Raw genomic sequence first — 24,852 nt, 5'->3', positions numbered from 1 at the left:
TCTCTTTTTAAACCTGCTGACATTCCGGAGAACTCTCAGAAGGCTAGAAATGGACCTACCCTATGACCCTGCAATTCCCCTCCTGGGGATATATCCTAAGGAACCCAACACATCCATCCAAAAAGATCTGTGTACACATATGTTCTTGGCAGCACAATTTGTAATAGCCAAAACCTGGAAGCAACCCAGGTGTCCAACAACAGATGAGTGGCTGAGCAAGCTGTGGTCTAGATACACAATGGAATACTACTCAGCTGTAAAAAATGGTGACTTCACCGTTTTCAGCCTATCTTGGATGGACCTTGAAAAAATCATGTTGAGTGAAATAAGTCAGAAACAGAAGGATGAATATGGGATGATCTCACTCTCAGGCCGAAGTTGAAAAACAAGATTAGAAAAAAAACACACAAGTCGAACCTGAAATGGAATTGGAGTATTACACCAAAGCAAAAGACTCTGGGGCGGGTGGGTGGGTGGGTGGGGAGAATACAGGTCCATGAAAAATGATGAATTAAATAGTGGGGGTTGTATTGCTAAATGGGAATCTGGGGAATGTTATGCATGTAAAAAAAAAAAAAAAAAAGAAGTAGAAACGCAAAGCAGAAATTGACTGAGTTTGGAGTATGGCACCAAAGTAAGAAAGCAGAAGTATACTAGAGTTTGCAGTGAGTACCTCCCTAATACTACCTCTCCACTTTTCCAAGCTTTGGGTCCATTAAAAAAAAAAAAAAAAAAAAAAAAAAAAAAAAAAAACCTGCTGACATTCCTAACTTTAAGAATGATTAATCACATATACTAAAGTAATTGTGGGTCTGGAGTTTAGTTCTTACTCAACTACACACTACAAAACTTAAGTAAGTCAAAAATATTCTGTCCTGTATCCCTCCTATGCAACAGGTGATACTTTTTTTTAGTCTTACTTTACAAAATTGGTCTTTTTTTTTTTTTTGCATAACCATTAAGAACTTTTTAAAAATAAATAAATAAAAGCACTGCTCAGCTCTGGTTTATGGTGGTGCGGGGACTGAACCTGGGACTTTGGAGCCTCAGGCATGAGAGACTTTTTGCATAACTATTGTGCTATCTATTCTACTCCCCCCCCCCTTTTTTTTTTTTTTACCAGAGCACTGATCATCTCTGGCTTATGGTGGTGCAGGGCATTGAACCTGGGACCTAGGAGCTCCAAAATCTGTCCATGTTATATTTTTCATCCATCATTTTTACATGAGCAATACAAACTTTAAAATAATACATTTATTTCTTGTGGTGCATGTGTTATTTCACTATTCCTAGGATAATTTTTTCATTCTACTTATTTACTGGGGAGGAGCCACACAACACTGTCAGCATTTGTAGAGCTACGTCAGGGCTGTGGTGCTAGAACCAGAAGCCAAGGCCTTAAAGATGGTAAGGCATGCACACTCCACCAGCTTCTAAAACAGTATTTTTAACTAAATTAGATAATAAAGCATGATTAGTTTAGAAACAACACAATGATCTTTAGTTAACAACATTTTAAACATAATCTATATACTACAATTGAAAATATTTATCATACATTTGTTCAAATCTATAGACTGTACAACATTAAAAGTCAAACCGAATGTAAACTATGGGCTTTGGGTGGTAATGATTTGTCAATGTAGGGTTCATCAAATAGCAGAAAAAATGGCCCCTCTGGAAATGACCTTGATTTGGGGACAGTAGTGGTAGAGAGAATATATAAAAAGGTCTCTATATTTTCCTTTCAGTTTTGCTGAATCCAAACTGCTCTAAAAAATACCAATTTATGAGCTCGCAAAAACAGTTCACATGAATAGTATATTGTTATGCCATGTGCATGACCCAGGCTCAAACCCGCCCCCACTGAATTGAAGGAAACTTCAGTGCTGTGGTTTCATTTACTCTCTCTCTACCTCTAACTAATAAATAAATAAATATAAAGCTTACTTGCTTTCTTTAGCACAATAATGTTTACTTTTAAAAGAAACTCAATATAATCTATTTGCAGAAATTGAAAAAAAAATCACACTGTAATTCAAGGGGACCCACGATAGTCAGAACAATCATGAAAAAATACAAAGTTGGATGGTTCACATTTTCCAACTTCAAAACTTAATGCAGCACGGTACTGGAATAAGTATGAAAATATGTGCCTAAAATCTATAACAGAGTCTGTATAAGGGTGCCAGCACAATTCAATGGGGGAAAAAGAGTCTTTTTTCATCAAATAGTGCTGGTCAACTGGAGATCACATGCAAATGAATAAAGTTGTACTCCAGCCTCACAAAATATACAAGAATGAATTCAAAATGAACAATCAACATAGATACATGACTTTAAACTCTTTTAATGACATACAGGAGTAAACCTTTGTGACCTAGCATCTTGAAAAACACACATTCACAGACTGGGAAGGGCAGCAGAATTCGAGAGGGACTGGAGGGCACAGGTTCAGTTCCTGGCACCAGTGCAAACCTGAGGTGAACAAGTCTCTCATGAAATGAAAAAACACATACAGTTGAAGAATACAGGTAAATCAGACTTTGTCAGAAATTAGGAACTTCTTTTTAAAAAAATATTTATTTTATTTATTTATTCCTTTTTGTTGCCCTTGTTGTTTTTCATTGTTGTAGTTATTATTGTTGTCATCGTTGTTGGATAGGACAGAGAGAAATGGAGAGAGGAGGAGGAAGACAGAGAGGGGGAGAGAAAGACACCTGCAGACCCCTCTCACACACACACACACAAAAAAAACCCTCACACATATTATATGACTCTGTATGAAATATCCTAAATAGGTAAATGTATAGAAACATTGAATGTATAATAGATATTTAAGACAAGGAGGCTGAGAAGTTGGCCTAATGGTTATGCAAAAGAACTTCCATGTCTGAGGCTCCAAAGTTCCAGGTTCAATTCACCCTCATCATCATAAGCCAGAGTTCGTCATGTTTGTCTCTTCCTTTCTCTCCCTCTCTCACTAAATAAAATAAATTATATATATATATATGGGGTGGGGACTACAGGGAAGGAAAAGGAAAATGCCTGCTGTACCCAGGATGATTCTTTTAGGTTTGTGCTATGTTCTAAAATTGACGAAATATTATGATTATACTAAAAGCAACTGGATTGCATACTTTAAATGGGTGAATTGGATAGCATGTAAATTCTATCTGAAGAAGGATATTTTAAAAAAACAAAGCAAAACAAAACAAACAACAACAAAAGCACCTCAGGCCCAGTGCACCGGGATCCCGGAAACTCAGTTTTCGTGGGTCAAAGATGCACCCTGGCCCCGACTCAGTATCTGTTTTCAGGCCTCACCTCTCAGTCACACCGATGATACACATATGTGTGTGTGTAAAGGTGTTTGTCTCTTCTTGTTGCAAGTTTGAATTAAAATGCCAAAGAACAAAAATCAAATAAAAATTTAATCCAATCACCTAGTCTAACACCTTAATTTCCTATTACCCATAGCATTTCTATACTTTTTGTTTGACCAGAACACTGATCAGTTCTGGATTTTGGTGGCACCAGGAGCCAACGTGGCAACCCCCAAATGCAAGTTCCATGTGATGCTTGCTTAAGAAGTTAAAAAAAAATTATTTATATACTAATGGGGGGGGAGAAAGCATACAAGTGATCACATCACTCTGGCTCATGTGATTCTGGGGAATGAACAGTTCCCTGCACTTTTCTCTTATCTGTATCCTTCCTTTTTTAATTTCCAAAGACAAATTTATTTTACAATTTGCTTTCAATAATAGAGCAAAACTTTTCCAACATTAATCAAAATATTTTTGTCAGAGAAAATGCATCTTGAGTATAGATGCATTATCTGAATGTTAAATATTTAAACTACTTCGTTTCTCTAATATACCTTAGTAGTTAAATCTTTTTTTAATATTTATTTCCTTTTGTTGCCCTTGTTGTTTTTTGTTGTAGTTATTATTGTTATTGATGTCACTGTTGTTGGATAGGACAGAGAGAAATGGAGAAAGGAGGGGAAGACAGAGAGGGGGAGAGAAAGATAGACACCTGCAGACCTACTTCACCGCCTGTGAAGCAACTCCCCTGCAGGTGGGGAGCCGGGGGCTTGAACTGGGATCCTTAAGCCAGTCCTTGCACTTTGCGCCACGTGCGCTTAATCTGTTGTGCTACTGCCCGACTCCCAGTAGTTAAATCTTGCATGTGTCAGTGATGCTCTGATTTGTTCTCTCTCTCCCTGCCACTCTCTCTTCTCCTCATAAATAAATATGAAAAAGGATTAAAAGACAGGAGTCGGGCGATAGGCGCAGCAGGTTAAACCATATCACACAAAGTGCAAGGACCGGCCTGAGGATCCCAGTTCAAGCCCCTGGCTCCCCACCTGCAGGGGAGTCGCTTCACAGGCGGTGAAGCAGGTCTGAAGGTGTCTGTCTTTCTCTCCCCCTCTGTCTTCCCCTCCTCTCTCCATTTCTCTGTCCTATCCAACAATGACGACATCAATAACAGCAATAACTACAACAACAATAAAAACAAGGGCAACAACAAGGAAATAAATATTAAAAAAACTTTTTAAAAAAAGGATCAAAAGAGGGCGGAGGGTAGATAGCATAATTGTTATGCAAACAGACTCTCATGCCTGAGGCTCCAAAGTCCCAGGTTTAATCCACCATAAACCAGAGCTGAACAGTGCTCTGGTAAAAAAAAAAAAAAAAAAAAAAAGGATTAAAAGACAAAAACAAAAACAAAAAAAGAGAAGAAAAGAAAAGAAAAGAAAAGAAAAAAGGGAAGTGGATTCAGGCAACATGAAGCCTTATCAGCAAGGTTACAATAATTATCCCATAAGCTGATGCCCTTTCCTTGAGTGTCTCTACACTCCTCAAATGAACCAGTGTGGCTTTGGCCCCTAAAGGTGGGAATATTCACGGAAGTGTTCTAACAATAACAAATAGATTGTGCTGTCATTTTTCTTCTTTTTCCCATTCATTCATCCTTTTTTTTTTCTTTTTTCTTTTTTTTGCCTCCAGGGTTATTGCTGGGGCTCAGTGCCTACACCACGAATCCACTGCTCCTGGAGACCATTTTTCCCCTTTTGTTGCCCTTGTTGTTTTATCACTGTTGTGGTTATTATTGTTGTTGTTATTGTTGCTGTCATTGGATAGGACAGAGAGAAATGGAGAGAGGAGGGGAAGACAGAGAGGGGAAGAGAAAGATAGACACCTGCAGACCTGCTCACCGCCTGTGAAGTGACTCCCCTGCAGGTAGGGAGCCGGGGGCTGGTACCAGGATCCTAACGCAGGTCCTTGCGCTTCGAGCCACATGCGCTTAACCCTCTGCGCTACCACCCGATTCCCTCATTCATCCATTTTAACAGAGGTCACACACACACACACAGACAGAGAGATAGACAGCAGAGAAAACTGTAGCACTGCTCCACTGTGAAACTTCCACCTAGTAGGTGGCGATTGGAGGCTTGAACCAGACCCCCAAAGCAGCCATGTTCTCTCTACTGGAAAGACAGAAAGTTGAGCGAGTGACAGCCAGAAGCAGAGAGAGAGAGAAAGAGAGAGAGAGAGAGGTCTCACTGGATCCAAAAGGTACACTTGTCTCCTTGTGAAGGCACAATCATAGGAGTCTACCTCTGGGACAGGCCAGGCTAGAATCCCAGCCCTGCCAAGTGCTGGTTATCTGTCTTGGGGCACTTATTTCTTTATAAAAGAGGCAGTGATAGGAGCATGTTCTATAATATACAGTTCAGAACTGAGAATAAAGTAAAGCATATAAAGAGGTCTCATGAGGAAGAATATCCGACAGGTGACTGTGACAGTTCTGACAGTCTGGGCCCCCAGAGCAGTCGCTCTATCCTGCAGGGGACAAGTAATATCTGTGTGTGCAAGCTCCCCGCCTCTCCCACCACCCTCATGTCCCGGCTTGGACGATGGCAGTCAGGTCCACCAGACCCCCCCTCACAATCCCCATGTGAGAGACGAGTATTGACTGAGAAGCCTACCATATTTCAGAGTGGCATACCTGGGAAAATGAAAACACTGGGGTATCGTCAATCCAAAGTTACCAAGGAAAGGGGGAAAGGCAAATGCTGGAGTTGTTCCTGTACAGTTCTTGCATTTCAGATACCCAGAATACTTACTAAATGCATCTACTGCCTTTGTCATATTGCTCTGGGCAGACCTGATAGAATTAAAAAAAATAATAATAAGTAAGTTTTCCCCCTTGAAAATTCAGACAAGAACAAACAAACAAACAAGGATATTTACAATTCAGTTTGTGAAAGCACTGCTCCCCACAGTCTGGCAAATATTGCCAGTGTTCCTCAGTGCTCCTTGCTCTACATGTCCCTCGATGAACCTTGGCCCTTCATGACCTCTGTCCCTGCTTCAGAGAATGTGTCCAAATGCTGGGAGGATCCCTCTTTACTATGGATGCATTTTTCCCCTTTAGACTTATTTATTCATGACAAAAGCGGGGGGGGGGGGGGGGGGGGGAGGGAAGGAGAGAGAAGGAACACAAACACACACCAGAGCATCATTCTGGCTTATGCAATGCTTGCGATTGAACTCGAGACCTCATACTTGTAAGTCCGACACTCTAGCCACTGTACCACCTCCCCACATTCTTTCACACTAAATTTACTGCACCTATTCATCATGTGTTTGTCAGAAATGACACTCTAGGCAAGACAGACATCGTTCACTTTTCACACATTGAATGTTATTTGGGAAAACTCAATTTTCCATCACTCCTACTATGTAAAAAATTATCTGGGGTTGGGGAGACAGCATAGTAGTTCTGCAAAAGACTTTCATGTCTGAAGCTCTGAGGTCCCAGGTTCGATCGATAGCAGCACCACAAGCCAGAACTGAGCAGTGCTCTGCTCTCTCTGAATCTCTTTCTCAGTAAAATAAAATAAAGAAAATTTAAAGAAAAAGTTGCCTTGGTGTTAACTCTTCAAAAGTAACAGCTTGCTCTGGAGCACATGGTTGGGGCAGTATGATTTACTGGTTAAAAATGTAGACTCTGGGGCTGGGGAGACAGCATATTGGTTCTGCAATAGACTTTCATGCCTGAGGCTAGGTCCCAGGCTCAATCTCCAGTACCACTATCATCCAGAGCTGAGCAGTGCTCTGGTCTTTTTCTCTGTCTCTCTCTTATTAAGTTAAATTAATAAAATAATTTTTAAAAAATACTATATTTATTTATTAATGAGAGGGACAGGAGGAGAAAGAACCAGACATGACTCTGGTACATGTGCCGCTGGGGATTGAACTCAGGACCTCATGCTTGGGAGTCCAACACTTTATCCACTGTGCCACCTCCCAGACCACAATTTTTTTTTTTTAAATGTAGGTTCTGGAGACTAAGTCTGCTTTGGCACAGCTTGTGTGGTTTTAGATAAGTTACTTCATTGCTCTAAGTGTCATTTCCTCATTTACAAAATAGGTACATGAGAATTAACGAAGAGAATGCAACTTGTGTATTTTTTTTTATTATGAGATTAAGGTAGTAAGATCTTTACAGCACTTTTATAATGCTAACTTAACATTATCTATTTCTTTCTTTCTTTCTTTCTTTCCTTCTTTCTTTCTTTCTTTCTTTCTTTCTTTCTTTCTTTCTTTCTTTCTTTCTTTCTTTCTTTCTTTCTTTCTTTCTTTCTTTCTTTTGCCATTTCACCACTCTGGCAACTTTTTCATTTAGACAGAGACAGAGTACCCAGTACCAAAGCCTCCTCTGACGCCATAGCATCTCCCAAGTGGTGCCAGAATTTGGACCTGGGAGGCATGTGTGATAAGGCAAATGCCCTACCTAGTGAGCTATCTCTCTGGCCCTTGGATTCCTTTTTTTTTCTTCAGATTTTATTTACTTACTGATGAAAAAGAGAGAGAAAGAATCAGAGCATTTTATCACCCTAGCATATACAATACTGGAGATCGAACTCAGTACCTCACATCTGAAAATATAATATCCAAGACACTGTACCATCTCCTGGGTTGCCCTCTGACATCTGTAAATGATACTGTTTAAGAGAGAGAGAGAGATGTGAAGCAAAAGAAAAAAGAGGATAGAAGGATAAAGAAAGGAAGAAAGGGAGGAAGAGAGGGAGAAAGGGGAGGAGAGGAAAGAAGAAAGGAGGAGGGAAACATAATAGAAGATCTAGCTGACTTGGGAGTTGGGCTGTAGCGCAGCGGGTTAAGCGCAGGTGGCGCAAAGCACAAGGACCGGCATAAGGATCCCGGTTCGAACCCCGGCTCCCCACCTGCAGGGGAGTTGCTTCACAGGCGGTGAAGCAGGTCTGCAGGTGTCTTTCTCTCCTCTCTGTCTTTCCCTCCTTTCTCCATTTCTCTCTGTCCTATCCAACAACGACAACAACAATAATAACTACAACAATAAAACAACAAGGGCAACAAAAGGGAATAAATAAATAAAATAAATATTTTTTAAAAAAGATCTAGCTGACTTAAGAAATACATAAATTGGGGCCAGACAGTGGGATGTATGTTAACCATGTCCAAGGACCCAGGTTCAAGTCTCTGGTCCCCACCTGCAGAGGGGAAGCTTCATGAATGGTGAAGTAGGTCTGCAGGTCTCTCTCCCTGCCCCCAGGTACCCTCTCAATTTCTTTCTGTCCTAGCTAATAAAAAAGGAAAATAGAAAGGAAGAAAAAGAAAGAAAAGAAATAATGACCACTGGAGCGGTGGATTTATCGTGCAGGTACCAAGCCTTAGCAATAACCCTGCCGGCAAGAAAAAAAAGAAAGACCCAGGTTCAATCACTGAGCACCAATATAAGCCAATGCAGAGCAGTGCTTTGATACAAAATACATAAATTAATAATACAAAAAAGGTTGTATATTCTAACCAATAGAAAAACATCCCCCCAGTCCCTACCTGCAGGGGGAAAGCTTTGCAAGTGGTGAAGCAGTGCTGCGGTGTCTGTTCTTTCTCCTTCTCTATCACCCCCTTCTCTCTCAATTTCTGATTATCTCTATACAATACATAAAGGCAGTAAATTTTTTTTTTTTAAAAGAAAAACATTTTTTTCCTTCTCCCTGGAAGTAAAATTATTTAGACTCTAATTACTAGTGCTTTCTTCTTATACTTGGATGGGCTCAGATACAGAACTATAATATTTTACACTTCAGGCCCCAAATTACTTTTTCTGCTTATATTAAGAAGGACTGATTTTTCACTCTATAGACTATTAAAGCACAATCAATGCAGCTAACATTCAGCTGTAAATCATTCTAATTCGGAGAGTTATTAAATGAAGCTATTTCTAGCATAAGTATTAAAAGTATCCCCAGGATGGAACAGCATCTAATCTTAAATTAGATTATTATCAACCTCTCACAAGAGCTTTCAGTGGCTTCCCATACCTTCCCTCTGATACTCACAACAGCTTTCACAAAGTCTAGGCGAGTTTGGTTACTAATTTTTCTCAAGTTCATTAGCTTCAATGGTTTATATTTTCCGTGAGTGAAAAAAGCACCAGGTTGTTGTCTCTTACTTCTTTACTTATATAGTCACCTCCAGTTAAATTGAATCCTTTATATCAACTTACTCTCTGCTGAATAGCTTCCTTTTCTTTTAAAGATTTTTGGGCTGGCAAAATAGCTCTATTGGGTAGTGTGCTGACTTGCCATGTATGTAGGTTCAAGTCTGGCACCCCACATATGGAAGGAAGCTTAGGTATTATGGTCTCTTTCTCTTTCTCCTTCTCTGTGTGTGTGTGTGTTTGTCTACCTCTGTCTCCATCTAAAGAATAAAATATAATAAGATAATATATATGCATACACACATACATTAATGAGGGGAGGAAGAGAGAAAGAAACAAAGCATCACTCTGGTACATGTGATACCAAGGATCAAATTCAGGACCTCATGCTTGAGAGTCCAGTATTTTTTTTTTTTTGCCTCCACGGTTATTGCTGGGCTCAGTGCCAACAATACGAATCCACTGCTCCTGGAGGCCATTTTTCCCATTTTGTTGCCCTTGTTGTTTATTGTTGTTATTTCTGACATTGTTGTTGGACAGGACAGACAGAAATCTCGAGAGAGGAAGGGAAGACAGAGGGCGGAGAGAAAGAGAGACACCTGGCTACAGGTACACAATCCCTATCTATCCCAGAAGTAACCTGAAACCAAGTTGGCTGCTTCTTCTTCACCTAACCTAATCTCTGATAAATATCATTAAATAAACTACTTTTGTTGAATTTGCAATATTCTTTAGAGACTCTTTCTCTAATATCAGTTTGTAGTTTAAAAATACATACAAACCTGTGGTACATATACACAATGGAATACTATGCAGCTATTAAGAACAATGAACCCACCTTATCTGACCCATCTTGGACAGAGCTAGAAGGAATTATGTTAAGTGAGCTAAGCCAGAAAGATAAAGATGAGTATGGGATGTCCCCACTCATCAACAGAAGTTGAGAAAGAAGAACAGAAAGGGAAACTAAAAGTAGGATCTGATTAAATCGAGAGCAGGGCACCAAAGTAAAAACCCTGTGGTGAAGGGGAGGGTGGCCACTGGGCTTCCCGGCACAGCAGGGGGGGTGGGGAGGCGGGGGGGGGGGGTGAGTAGTTGGGATGGGACACAGTCTTTTGATGGTGGGAATGGTGTTTATGTACACTCCTATTAAAGTGTAGACATACAAACCACTATTTAATTAATATGAGAGGGGAAAAATTGATTGTATGTCTAGAACTTCTTAAAACACAGACTGAGGGAGTCGGTCGGTAGCGCCACAGGTTAAGCACATGTGGCACAAAGTGCAAGGACTGGCATAAGGATCCCAGTTCAAGCCCCCAGCTCCCCACCTGCAGGGGAATCGCTTCACAGGTGGTGAAGCAGGTCTGCAAGTGTCTATCTTTCTCTCCCCCTCTCCGTCTTCCCCTCCTCTCTCCATTTCTCTGTCCTATCCAACAATGACGACATCAGTAACAACAATAACTACAACAAACAACAAGGGCAACACAAAGGGAATAAATAAATATTAAAAAAAAACAACACACAGACTGAGTCTTTTTAATACACAGGCTGTCTTTGATATGTTGACTCTCTCAAAAGCCTAGACCAGGGAGAACAGAAGCAACTGGTAGCACAGCTATATACAAGATGCTGGGTATTATACCCCAAACCCTAACAAAGGGACTTTTCAAAGTTAACCCAATCACCAAATAATGTGATGATAACAATAACTATCCATTGTCTTCTTGAACCCTAAGACAGCAGGAACCTCACATTTCCACTATAGAGCCTATATTCCCCCAGTCCTGGAACCTTAAGGTGGGGCCCACTTTCTTACATGTTTCTCTCAATTCAAATCAAATAATATTGCATCCTCGGATCGCAACCCAATCAACGCAACGAGTGCCACCCCAGCATGCTTCACTTCAGACTGTATCCAGAGACTTCAGGTGTGGAATGACAACCCTTCAGCTTCATCACTCGGGTGAGACCTTTCCTTTCATAGTATTCTCTAATTCCATTCCAGGTGGTCCACTCCCCAATAAAGTCCCCAAACCTAGATATAGTCCAGGTCCCCTGAGATAGAGCATATGTTCACACATGCCCATAAACTAGGGAAAAATATATACCTGAAAGCAGAAGTACACAAGAGCCTGCAGGGAATACCCCCCAACACTTCATCTGCACTATTCCAGCCTTTAGGTCCATGATTACTTAACAATTTGTTTGGCTTTGTACGTTAACTCTCTTTTCAGCCACCAGGTTCCGGATGCCAGCATGATGCCAACCAGACTTCCCTGGACAGACAACCCAACAATGTGTCCTGGAGCTCCGCTTCCCCAGAGACACACCCTACTAGGGAAAGAGAAAGGCAGACTGGGAGTATGGATCGACCAGTCAATGCCCATGTTCAGCGGGGAAGTAATTACAGAAGCCAGACCTTCCACCTTCTGCAACCCACAATGACCCTGGGTCCATACTCCCAGAGGGATAGAGAATGGGAAAACTATCAGGGGAGGGGATGGGATATGGAGATCGGGTGGTGGGAATTATGTGGAACTGTACCCCTCTTATCTTATGGTTTTGTTAATGTCTCCTTTCTTAAATTAAAAAAAAAAAATACATACGTAGGGCAGAGGGTAGATAGCACAGTGGTTATGCAAAAAAGACTCTCATGCCTGAGGCTCCAAAGCACCAGGTTCAGTCCCCCGCTCCACCATAAGCCAGAGCTGAGCAGTGCTCTGGTCAAAAAAAAAAAAAAAAAAAAGTATAATACATATCTGCTTATATACATAATAAACATATGGGCTTTATATTACATCTAAATGCTACATAATATATAGATTCAAACTGAAGCAATTTCTCTCTTTGTTTTAAAAAAATGCAATGCCAATTTTGAATGTTTACTGATTCTGTGACTGGAGAATTTTAAGCCCTCTGAGAATTAAAAAAAAAAAAACACACACAAAATGCTACATACAAAGGGGCAAAAAATAGTTCACCCAGTAGGGCATGACAGTTAAGACTATCAAGCATGAGGTCCTAAGTTCAATCCCCTGCATCACATGTGCCAGAGTGATGCCCCGGTTCTGATATTCTCTCTCTCACATATATATATATATATATACCAGAACACTGCATAGTTCTGATTTGTGGTGGTATGGGGGATTGAACCTGGGGGACTTTGGAGTAAGTGGCATGGAGTATCTTTGCATAACCGTGATACTAGCTCTCTTGCCCCATATATAAATCTTGAACAAAAAACAAAACAAACAACAAAACTGCTTTCCCAGTTTGAACCTGACCTGACTTTATGGAAAACCAGCTGCACAGATTGGTGAGGAACCAGGTCCCACACATAAGATCATGGGTGTAACTCCGGCTCATCTCTGCTGAGGGCTCAGTCAATTACTGGTATCACTCATGCAGCATAATCTCATGGCTGCACTAAAGGAAAAGTAACTAGAGCAGGGGTTATGCAAAGAGACTCCTAAGGCACCAAAGTCACAGGTTCAATCCCTGCACCACCATAAGCCAGAGCTGAGCAGTGCTCTGGCTAAAAAAAGATATTGCACCAAAGTAAAAGGCTCCTGAGCTGAAGGCTCAGCTCCTGGAACATGATAGTGGAGGAGGACCTAGTGGGGGTTGAATTGTTATGTGGAAACCAGAAATGTTGCACATGTACAAAGTATTGTATTTTACTGTTCACTGTAAAATATTAATCATCCAATAAGGAAATTAGAAAAAAAAAAAAGGAAAGAAAGAAAGAAAGAAGGAAAGAAAAAGGAAGGAAGGAAGGAAGGAAGGAAGGAAGGAAGGAAGGAAGAAGGAAGAAGGAAGGAAGGAAGGAAAGGCAACTGAGGACCAAGATAGTTTCCTGTTAGGATGTCAGTGAATTGTCTGATGAAATTGAGGCCTAGTGAGACAGACTAAGGGAACTACTGCTGCTCTGCAGGGTCACACACTCAGCAAGGGCACTCACAGATGAAATTTAAATGACCTATAAGTCTTTTTCCCATGTTCCCTGCTTCAGGCTACCTTTCTTTTTCTTCTTCCTCCCTCTCAGTTCCTCTGTATCTTCTTCCTCATCTGATTTGCCTTAAAACTTCCTCCTCGGGAGTCGGGCGGTAGCGCAGTGGGTTAAGCTCAGGTGGCGCAAAGCGCCAAGGACCCGCATAAGGATCCCGGTTCAAGACCCCCACTCCTCACCTGCGCGGGGGGGGGTCACTTCACAAATGGTGAAGCAGGTCTGTGATGTCTATCTTTCTCTCCCCCTCTCTGGCTTCCCCTTCTCTCTCCATTTCTCTCTGTCCTATTCAACAACGATGCCATCAACAACAACAACAATAATAAAATATTTTTTAAAAAAGGCAACAAAAGGGAATAAATATTTTTTTAAAAACTTCCCCCCCACACACACCTACGGACATCTAATCTTTGACAAAGGGGCTCAGACTATTAAATGGGGAAAGCAGAGTCTCTTCAACAAATGGTGTTGGAAACAATGGGTTGAAACATGCAGAAGAATGAAACGGAACCACTGTATTTCACCAAATACAAAAGTAAATTCCAAGTGGATCAAGGACTTGGATGTCAGACCAGAAACTATCAGATACTTAGAGGAAAACACTGGCAGAACTCTTTTCCGCATAAATTTTAAAGACATCTTCAATGAAACGAATCCAATTACAAAGAAGACTAAGACAAGTATAAACCTATGGGACTACATCAAATTAAAAAGCTTCTTCACAGCAAAAGAAACCACTACCCAAACCAAGAAACCCCTCACAGAATGGGAGATCTTTACATGCCATATATCAGACAAGCGTTTAATAACCAACATATATAAAGAGCTTGCCAAACTCAACAACAAGACAACAAATAACCCCATCCAAAAATGGGGAGAGGATATAGACAGAATATTCACCACAGAAGAGATCCAAAAGGCCGAGAAACACATGAAAAAATGCTCCAAGTCTCTGATTGTCAGAGAAATGCAAATCAAGACAACATCGAGATACCATTTCACTCCTGTGAGAATGTCATACATCAGAAAAGGTAACAGCAGCAAATGCTGGAGAGGGTGTGGGGTCAAAGGAACCCTCCTACACTGCTGGTGGGAATGCAAATTGGTCCAGCCTCTGTGAAGAACAGTCTGGAGAACTCTCAGAAGGCTAGAAATGGACCTACCCTATGATCCTGCAATTCCTCTCCTGGGGATATATCCTAAAGAACCCAACATATCCATCCAAAAAGTGTACACATATGTTCTTGGCAGCACAATTTGTAATAGCCAAAACCTGGAAGCAACCCAGGTGTCCAACAACAGATGAGTGGCTGAGCAAGTTGTGGTATATATACACAATGGAATACTACTCAGCTGTAAAAAATGGTGACTTCACCGTTTTCAGCCGATCTTGGATGGACCTTGAAAAAAATCATGTTGAGTGAAATAAGTCAGAAACAGAAGGTTGAATATGGGATGATCTCTCTCTCAGGCCGAAGTTGAAAAACAAGATCAGAAAGAAAACACAAGTAGAACCTTAATGGAATTGGCGTATCGCACTAAAGTAAAAGACTCTGGGGTGGGTGGGTGGGGAAAATACAGGTCCAAGAAGGATTCAGAGGACCTAGTGGGGGTTGTATTGTTATATGGGAAACTGGGGAATGTTACACATGTACAAACTATTGTACTTACTGTTGAATGTAAAACATTAATTCCCCAATAAAAAAAAAAATCAGGAAAAAAAACTTCCCCCTCAGATCATCAAATATTAGTCGGGGCTATAAAGAGGTGCTCTCTAGATTAGCTCTCCTCAAAATACATTTGAAAATGAAATAAAGTGGAGTGCTTTCAATTTCTTACTCGTTGGCCTCCATGTCCTGGTCATCAGAAGACTCATCTTCTCCCAGGACATTTTCAGAATCTGGTTTCCGAATGAGAAAGAAAAGAACTGTCCCCACAAGGCTAATCACCGTCAGGGCAATGAACACTGTTCTTCGGTCACTCTCTAGGGAAGCAAAAGGGAAGAAAGTAAATAGTGCTGACCATACCAACCATTCCAGAATTTAGCATTATGCTATACACTTCCTCACTAAGTTTTCATTTTACCTTATCAGCAAGTCTAGGACAAGAAGATAAGTAGGATGTGCTGATTTTTCTCTTTGAGTTACAGAAATACTAAAAAAAGCCAAAAGAAAAAGATGCTATATATATATATATTTTTTTTTTGGGGGGGGGATTTGCTCCACTCCCAGTGGACTACATTTTTATTTAGCGAGTAAGAGACAACAAGAGAAAGAAACAGAAGAGACGCCACAGCACTGCTCCACTGCTTGCGAAGCTTCCCCTTTGCATGGTGCTTCCATGTGGAGGCTGGGGGCATGAACCTGGGTTCTCACATATGCTAAGTATGACTTCTACCAGGTGAACAAAGAACTTGATATTCTTTTAACTGACAAAGTATAGAGACAAAACAATCAAGGAGTAGGGAAGATAGCATAATGGGTATGCAAAAGACTTGCATGTCTGAGGCTCTAAAGTCACAGGTCAAATCCCCTGCACCACCATAAGCCAGAGGTGTGTAGTACTCTGGTAAATAGTAATAACAATAATGAAAGCAAGAAGTTAGGAGTTCAGAAGTCTGACCAGCAACTAGGACACTCATTCATAGAATAACTTTCTCACAGGTTATCTTATATGCTATTTGGAAAACAGGCATAAATTACAATACTCTGAGAATTTAATCTAAGGAAAAAGGTTTCTAAAGGCTAAAATCTGAGAAAACTTAAGATACCAAAGTTCACAAGAGCAATTTCAACAAAGTAGTATTAAGTGTTTTTGTGGAACGATTATACTTTGTATGTATCTAAACAAAGCAAAGTGAATGAAACAAACCTGATATATGAGTTTTCCCTTGCCAAGCAAAATATATGTAGAGATTTCCAAAGAACAAGCTGGGGAAGAAAAGATACAAGATACTGGGAAATTATTTCATATTTATAGATTTTTTAAAAAATATTTTATTACCATAAGAAAAAAAAAACCAGAGCATTACTCTGGATTGTTTCTCTCGTTACTCTCTGCCTTATTTTAAAATAAAAAGTAGGCTGTGTGGCCTGAGGGATGGTGCAGTAGCTGGAGTATTGGGCTCAGGAGCATGAAGTCCTGATTTCATTCCCCAGATCACACATGCCAGAGTGATGCTCTGGCTCTCTCTCTTATGTTAACAAACAAATACATCTTAAAATAAATAAAGGTTTAAAAGAGAGATTTTAAAATTATCTACCTGTCTTAAATCATTTAGAAGTATCAAGTCCACCTTACTCTAAAAAGCTTAACTGACCGGAGGAATTCAATCTCTTGCCACGTGACTGTAATCTGATTCAGAACTACCCTTCAGAGACTACTTGACTCACACTGGGACATGTGATTTATTGCAACTCTGGAAATAACTACTTGAAAATAAACTGACACTATTCCTAAAATCCTGTGTTTGAAAGACTATTAAAAAATGTTATTATCTGCTACTAATCAGACACTTAATCTAGGAGAAGGAAATATTAATTTATATGCAGGTTTCTTAATACATTCTAATGACTAAATACTTGGCATTCGTTAAGATTTATCAAGGCAAAGAGGAGGAGTTACAGAAGACTTTCATGCTGAGGCCCTACAGTCCCAGGGTCAATAGCCCACACTAGAGCTCATCTTCTTCTTCTTCTTCTAGTGTTTGCCCTTCTTCGGTAGCCAGTCAACAGCTCATCAGAGGTGAAGATGGTTTGGCAACATAAATAAATAAGATAAAGTAGAAATAATAAAATAAATAAATAATATCAAGGCCAAAAATCTGGAGTACTGTTCCTGAAAGTAAGTCTTCAGGGCAGATTCCATGACAGATACTATATTTTTTCCTTTAAAATGTATTTTGTTATTGTGGCCTGGAAAGTGGCACAGGGAATTGTGTTGGATTGTAAAGCATGAAATCCTGAGTTTTGAGCTCTAATTACTGGTACTGCACATGCCAGAGTGATACTCTGCTTCTCTCTCTCGTGAATAAATACATGTTTGAAAATTTTTGTTATTGTTGATTTTCTCTCAAGTTGATTTATCTACTAACAAGAAGTAGGGTATGGAATATTTTTCTTAGAACATGTATCACAAAGTATAACATTTCAGGGTTACTATAATTATAGTTTTTGTTTGTTTTAGCTAGAGTGCTGCTCAGCACTGGCTAATGGTGATGGTGGGATTTGAACCTGGGAACTTTGGTGCCTCAGGCATGAAGGTCTTGTGTGTAACCATTGTGCTATCTCCCCAGTCCCCTATAATTATAATGCCACTTCTTGTTATGAATATACCTGTCAATAATATAGCTGCCTGGAATGAATATGGCCTTTGGAATCCAGATAACTCCAATGATTTAAATCAGACTAATTAATTTAACTAAGCCACTATTTTCAATATCTAGAATAAATGTCTCCTCATTTCATGAAGTTGTAAGGATTATTGAAAGTAAATAAGAACTCACTAGTCTCTGAAATTTACAGATTCTAAATATGCAGTGGCTAATAATACTTCCTATCTATTAGTCGTAAGTTTCAATGAAGTAGGTCTAACATATTTTAATTTTATAAAATTTTCAATCTACATCATATGCAGCTAGGAGCTTAAGTCATGTAACATGGGAGATCTGAATTTCCAATACAACAGATGTCTAAAAAAAATGTGTGATTCAGGCTGGGGAGATAGCATAATTGTTATACAAAGAGCCCTCCATTCCTGAGGTGCCAAATGTCCCAAATTCAATTCTTAGCACCACCGTAAGCCAGAGCTGAGCAGTGTTCTGGAAAAAAAAAAAATTAAATGCAAGTTCCAAAAGGATTATTACCTAGACTGCAAGAGTGCCCAAAAGATTCCACTGTTCCTTCCAATAGTGAGTTCATCTGAGTTTATTGTCAGGCAATTTCCTTGTGCTGTCCAAAGCACTAAGATTCAAACCAAAAGTTTATCAAAGGGATGAAATCACTTAGCTTTGCATACTAAGCACAAAAATGATACTCCTAGATTAAGTTACAGAAAAGATCAAAATCCTTACCAGCAGCTGCAATTCCAATGAAAACCGAGGCTGTGTAGAAGGACCATGGGAAAGGCTGGATAAAAACGGCAATGTACATGCTAAAATATAACAGGTCAACGTATTATAGTCAAACAACACCTGAAACAGAATGCCAGTCATGCCTTCCAGGAATCTGATGGCCCTCTGAAAATTCCACCTGTAGAGGATTTCCTTGTACTGGGTAAAAGGACAGATGTCATTTGTTCATTTCTTCACTGGTTTTCTCAAATTTGTAAAAATCTGACACGGATGAGGCTTGCAGGTGGTATGATCTATGGCTTAGGACAGGAAAAGACTATAGTTGTATAGATCACAAGAAAACTTTAGCTAATTTATTTGAATTCCCAGTAGTCAACTTGGTGTAAAATAACAATACTTCATGGGAACACCTCCAAAGAAAGATTTTTCATTTTATTTTTTTCTTGAAACAGAACAAAATCAAATATGCACATATCCCACCACATTAATAAAACTAGATGCTATCCCTGAATGACAGGTCATCTCAAAGTTACAAACTATATTCAATCAAGTCCTGGTTTAAAGTTTATTAGAAGAGGCAGAAGGTGACCAGGGAGGTAGCATAGTGGTTATGCAAGATTCCCATGCCTGAAGCTCCAAGGTCCCAGATTCAACCCCCAGGACCACCATAAGCCAGAGCTGAACAATGCTCTGGTAAAAAATAAATAAATACTCTTCTAAGTAAATGAGTAAAAGAAGAGTACAACTCACCTGTAAAACAAACCACTAGCAAACATAGACAGTTGAGGTCCCACAATGGCAACCACTGATGGCGTAATCAAATTTGAAGCAGAAAACACTCCATAAATTATGGCCATGCTGTACACATAACACACACAAGGGAGGAAATAAACTCTCTTTAGAACACCGTTTCAAAGGTTATTTTTCGAATTTACTTCATCTAGACTTTTTGACAACGTGTATTCATATTCTTTAGTCAGAATGGATGACAACTATGTCATTAACTTGAATGGCCATATGAACGTTTTCACTGTACAAAATACCAAGTCTCATCGCCGTCTCTGAATCAGTTTGTCTGGGACAAAATGGTTATTATTTTACTCCCTGCCCACCACCCCCCAGGACAAAGCTGCTTTGTAGGATCCCCAGCTCCATCATTAATTAGCTGGGTGACACTTTTTTGTCACCGGGGTTTCACTGCTGTGAGCTGACTTTTTCTGACACAGAGACAAAGATGGAGAGATACCACAGTGCTCAAGCTTCTCCCTGTGCCACAGCATTCCCACATGGTCTATGGGGGTTCAAGCACCCTCCCAGGCAAACTATCTCTCTGGCCACTATTTTCATTTGTTTGAAGATAGATTTTATTACTTATGAGAGAGATGCCAGAGGACCCAAGCTGGGGATCAGATTTGAACTGGAACCTTTAAGCACTCAAGTCTGATGTCTACCAATTGAGCTACTTCCTCAATCAGGGCAAGAACCAATTTCTCTTGCTATCTCTCTCTCTCAATCAGGGCAAGAACCAATTTCTCTCGCTGTTTCTCTCTCTCGTTTTGTTATCACGGTAGATCATCACTTTGGGCCAGCCTTTTCAGACAGTGAGAAACAGAGTGGGAAAGGTAGCACACCACCGAAGGTCCCCTCAATCTGGTGGAGGCTGGAATCAAACCTGGGTCCCTGTGTAGTAAAGCAGGCACTTTCCCAGGAACTAGCTGACCAGTTCTGAAATGTTTTTAATGTACCAGTAAATCATAGTGGTAGCTAACCTACAACATATACTAGCTACTGTACTAAGAACTAGTGATCTATTTTCTGTTTTTATACTAACATCTCCATAAACAGGGCATTGTCTTATTTTATAGAAAAGAAAACTGACAACAACAAAACAAGGGCAACAAAAGGGAATAAATAAATAAAAAAATATTTTTTAAAGTTTTAAAGAAAAAAGGGAAGAAAACTGAAACAGGGGTTATGTAATTTGCCAAAAGTCAAGCTCCATAGCTGGCTAACAGTGGAGCCCTAGCTCATCCTCACAAATGGACTCCAGAGGCTCTAATCAACCAGTCTGCTCTACACAGTGCCTGTACAACTCCTGGCAACTGCAAGGCATTCCCCTGCTATAAATAACCACAAGGGTAGAACTTGCTTAAACAGGAATTCATTCAAGTCAATCTACTGGCCTTATGTTAACATTATCCAACTATTCTACATTTTATAACCAACGCCAGTACAAAATGTCTTGTAGTAAAATGTGAGCAAAAGCATTTTGAGGGTGGCACAGCCAGATAAAGCATTGAGCTCTCGGTGGCACAAAGTGCAAGGACCGGCTTAAGGATCATGGTTCGAGCCCCCGGCTCCCCACCTGCAAGGGAGTCACTTCATAGGCTGTGAAGCAGGTCTGCAGGTGTCTATCTTTCTCTCCCCTCGTCTCTCCCTCCTCTCTCCATTTCTCTCAGTCCTATCCAACAATGACAACAGCAATAAAAAACAATAATAGTAACTACAACAACGATAAAACAACCAGGGCAACAAAAGGGGGAAAAAATAGCCTCCAGGAGCAGTGGATTCATGGTGCAGGCACCGAGCCCCAGCAATAACCCTGGAGGCAAAAAAAAAAAAAAAAAAGCACTGAGCTCTCAAGCATGAAGTCCTGAGTTCAGTCCCTGGCAACACAGTGATGTCTGGTTTTTTTTCTGTCTTCTCCTACCTTTATAATAAATAAATAATCTTTAAAAAAAAAACAAAACAGTTTGAGGGTGTTGAATTCATTACTAGCCGCTATTTATTGAACAAAAGTCCAAAGTAAAATGCTTTTTGGCTTCTGTGACTCTCAAGTTCCAGATGTAAGCTCACTTGCTATTTAGATTATAGGCAAAGACAAAACATTACAAAAAAAAAAAAAAAAAAAGTAGGATTAATTATGACTAAGGAAAATGGGCATTGGGGCAGGAAACAGCTCGTCCCATAAAGCGTATGCTATAGCAAGGGCTGGATTCGAGCCCAAACACCACTATGGATGCCACTTAGGGGAGCTCCCTGGGTGGTGAGCTGGTGCTGAGGTATCTTTCACTCTTACCTCTTTCCCCTCTCTGTGAAATAAATAAATGAATAAATAAATGGTGGAAGAAAGAAAGATGTCAGCTAGGAGAGACTGTTGAACAGTGGTACTGTGAAAGTTACTCTGGGTGCAAAAAAAAAAAAAAGAAGAAGAAAAGAGAAAGAAAACAAATACCAAATGCTACAAAAATCATATACACACCTTTTGTTTAAAGTGGAAAATATAATTATGACCGTATTTGAGTGCTTACTTAATGCCAGGCCTTGTGTCAAACACTTGACAAGCACCATCTAAGCAAAACTGGGCTCACAGCAGCAACGTGTCTAATTAAATTGGGAAGGCAGGACTCCAGTGTCTGAATCAATATGAGATCTACACTAATCTAAATATCAAGAAAATTTTAAAAAATCAAGACCTGGCATATAGCATATTGGTTATGCAAAAACACTTTCAGGCCCAAGGCTATTAAGTCCTAGGTTCAAAGCCTGGCACCATCATAAAGCAGAGCAGTCATCACTAATCCAACCGTACTATTTTATTATCCCTGATTCTGATACAATTTAAGCAACTACAGGTAGCAGGTATCTATAAAGTAAAAGCAATCATTGGGTACAATACCTGGTGTATCCACTGCCGTGAAAATCTGTGCTATTTAAGCTCCTGATGACAGTTTGCTATGTAAAAGATAAAACTAATCAATAAAAACGTTTTGCAGTCTCCCATTCCCCGGAAAATTTGTCTCCAAATAGCAAGAAGAAAGTAACATTCATGATGCTCAGTGTCTAAGACTAAAGAGTAGATGAAGAGGGAAAATAAATCTATGAAAAAACGTACGACAAAACAGAAAGTAGCCAAGGACTGGCAGAGTAGAATCAACTGTAACCATGTCTTGGATTTTGATTTTCCTGACTATCCAAGAAGCAACACAGAGTTTAATACATAAAAGAAGTACAGTCAATAAATCGACATCCAAACCCTAGGTCAAACCTGAGAAACAAGCGTTAGTGTCTAACACCCCCACGTAGCCAGAAATCGTTTGGCATAAAGTCAGACCTCATCATAAAGAAGAGGGAGGAGAGAAGATAAGAGGTGCAGCTTAAACGCGCTATTAGATGCCATCGACCTTTATTAGGGGTTTCGGGACGTATCAGAATAGTTCAAAGAAGGGAGGGAAAAAAATCCCACTCACCGCCACATTTCCACAAGTTTGAAAGGCGGTGAACATAAACATAAAGGCAATTCCTAAAATTATGATGTTGTAAAGCTTTTTAGATTCCGGGGACATTTTGGCTTGACTTTGTCGGAGGTCAACTGCAGCCCAGGGCAGTCAGCTCTCCACGGGGCGAAGCCTCGGACAAGCCTGAGGAAAGAAAGAGAGGGTGAGAGGCGGCGGCAGATGCAGTAGCTGCACAGCTGAGCTGTCAACTTCCAGTCCTTGGATCAGATCCCGGGCTTCGGGTGAAGTTCCCGCTCACGGGCAGTTAGGACATTCCTAGGACACGGTCTGCGTGAGGGAAGCGCCCAACTCCTGGAGAAGCGCCGCACCGCCCGCGAAGTGGGATTAGGAAACCCAAGGAGAGCAGCTGCACCCGGCAGCGTGACCCCGCCCGCGCCGGACTTGAGGGCGGGTCAGGCGGTCGGGTCACGTGACCGCGCTGCGGCGCGCGGGCCGCTGGGAGATGTAGTCCTGGGAGGTGCGGAACGTGCGTACGCACCGCAAGACTACCGCGCCCCGTCAAGGGGAGGGAATAGGCCGCGCCTGTGGGACCGGGCGAAACGGAATGTGTGTGTGAAACCTGCCGAGACTACTCAGGGACTGTGGGAGGGGGGTCTGGAGACTACGTAACGGGGTCCGAAGAGGTGCGGGGCACAAAGGAAAGCGGGGGGGGGGAGGTGTAGCCCCTCGACTGAAGGCGAGGTTGAAGTCCAAGTCCAACAGCTGCGTGGAACTCGAGTATAGGCACGGAAAGGAAGGCGGAGCCCTGGAGGGGAGTACCTCCTCTTCCTCCAGCCTCCACAGACTCCTAACCGGAAAGAGCGTTTCGCGGGCTTTCCAACTGCCCGCGAAGGCCGCTTCCCTCCCCCCCTCCCAGCAGCAGTGACTGCGCGCTTTTCGGCCCGCCCGCCTGATCCTGCGCAGGCGCGCCGGGTAGAGGCGAGGGCTTGCGGGCGCGACAGGGCGTGGCGTGGAGGAGTCAACCAATCGGAAGATTCATTTCCGGGTGGCGCGGGCGCCATTTTGTGGGGGTGGATATAAATAGGCCTTGGAACCGCCCGCCGCCCCAGTTGTCTCCCCGGTGGAGTTGGCGTGTCTTTCTTCTGTGTGGTTCGCGTCTGGCCTTTCCGGAGTGCTTCCACGCGGGAACTGACTGCCACTAGAGAGGCGCGGCCTAGGGCCGACTCCACCCGGGGAAACCGCCGCCGCGCCGGCGGAGCGCGCGGGCACTCCCAGAGCGTTAGTTGGTCAGCGCGCAGTCGCGGGCCGCGGGCCGCCTCGCCAGGGCCATGAGTTACGGTCGCCCGCCTCCCGATGTGGAGGGCATGACCTCCCTCAAGGTGGACAACCTCACCTACCGCACCTCGCCGGACACCCTGCGGCGTGTCTTCGAGAAGTACGGGCGCGTCGGCGACGTGTACATCCCGCGGGACCGCTACACCAAGGAGTCTCGCGGCTTCGCCTTCGTTCGCTTCCACGACAAGCGCGACGCCGAGGACGCCATGGACGCCATGGACGGCGCCGTGCTGGACGGCCGCGAGTTGCGGGTGCAGATGGCGCGCTACGGCCGGCCCCCGGACTCGCACCACAGCCGGCGGGGACCGCCGCCCCGCAGGTACGGGGGTGGCGGCTACGGACGCCGGAGTCGCAGGTAAGTGGGGGCAGCTCCGGGGGGGGGCGGGGGTGCCGGGTCGCCGCCTCACAAAGATCTGTGGAGACACGTGGTGGCGGGAGGGCGGGGGCCGCCGGCTCGCGACCAGGGAAATGGCGTCTGGCGGCGAGATAATGGCGGCCTGGGCGGGCGGGAGCACGCGGGCGGGGCGCGGCCCGACGCCGGCACCCTGACGTTCGGCTCGCTCCCGCCCGCAGCCCCAGGCGGCGTCGCCGCAGCCGCTCGAGGAGTCGCAGCCGCTCCCGGTCTCGGAGCCGATCGCGCTACAGCCGCTCCAAGTCCCGGTCCCGCACTCGCTCGAGATCGCGATCCACCTCCAAGTCCA

General features: G+C 42.2%; 2 protein-coding genes across 4 annotated transcripts in view; one reads left to right on the top strand and one right to left on the bottom strand.

Annotated features, from left to right (window-relative positions):
• Positions 1-23,650, bottom strand: part of MFSD11 (major facilitator superfamily domain containing 11) — a 35,397-nt gene extending 11,747 nt beyond the window's left edge. The window contains exons 1-9 of the mRNA XM_007532507.3: positions 23,115-23,650; positions 22,829-22,999; positions 22,258-22,313; positions 19,329-19,436; positions 18,579-18,658; positions 18,372-18,468; positions 16,379-16,437; positions 15,347-15,491; positions 6,137-6,177 (exon numbers count right to left, since the gene is read on the bottom strand). Coding sequence (XP_007532569.1) covers positions 6,137-6,177; positions 15,347-15,491; positions 16,379-16,437; positions 18,372-18,468; positions 18,579-18,658; positions 19,329-19,436; positions 22,258-22,313; positions 22,829-22,924 — 682 coding nt within the window. The 5' untranslated portion in view covers positions 22,925-22,999; positions 23,115-23,650. The remainder of the gene's footprint in view (positions 1-6,136; positions 6,178-15,346; positions 15,492-16,378; positions 16,438-18,371; positions 18,469-18,578; positions 18,659-19,328; positions 19,437-22,257; positions 22,314-22,828; positions 23,000-23,114) is intronic.
• A 259-nt stretch (positions 23,651-23,909) lies between these two features.
• SRSF2 (serine and arginine rich splicing factor 2) overlaps positions 23,910-24,852 on the top strand; it is a 3,200-nt gene continuing 2,257 nt past the window's right edge. For 2 of the 3 annotated variants that reach the window (XR_009552939.1, XM_007532509.3), the window contains exons 1-2: positions 23,911-24,506; positions 24,725-24,852. The exon at positions 24,725-24,852 is cut by the window's right edge and continues 183 nt beyond it. Coding sequence is in view for 1 of the 3 variants with exons in the window: in XM_007532509.3 (XP_007532571.1) it covers positions 24,145-24,506; positions 24,725-24,852 (490 nt within the window). In the remaining 2 variants the exon portion in view is untranslated. Of the gene's footprint in view, positions 24,507-24,724 lie in introns of all 3 variants that reach the window. The other variant, XR_001601715.2, reaches the window with a different exon arrangement.

Source organism: Erinaceus europaeus, chromosome 12 (assembly GCF_950295315.1).
Source record: "Erinaceus europaeus chromosome 12, mEriEur2.1, whole genome shotgun sequence".
In the NCBI taxonomy this organism is placed as follows: Eukaryota; Metazoa; Chordata; class Mammalia; order Eulipotyphla; family Erinaceidae; genus Erinaceus; species Erinaceus europaeus.
The sequence above is the reverse complement of the archived record's forward strand: the minus strand, read 5'-3'. Positions and strand labels throughout refer to the sequence as shown.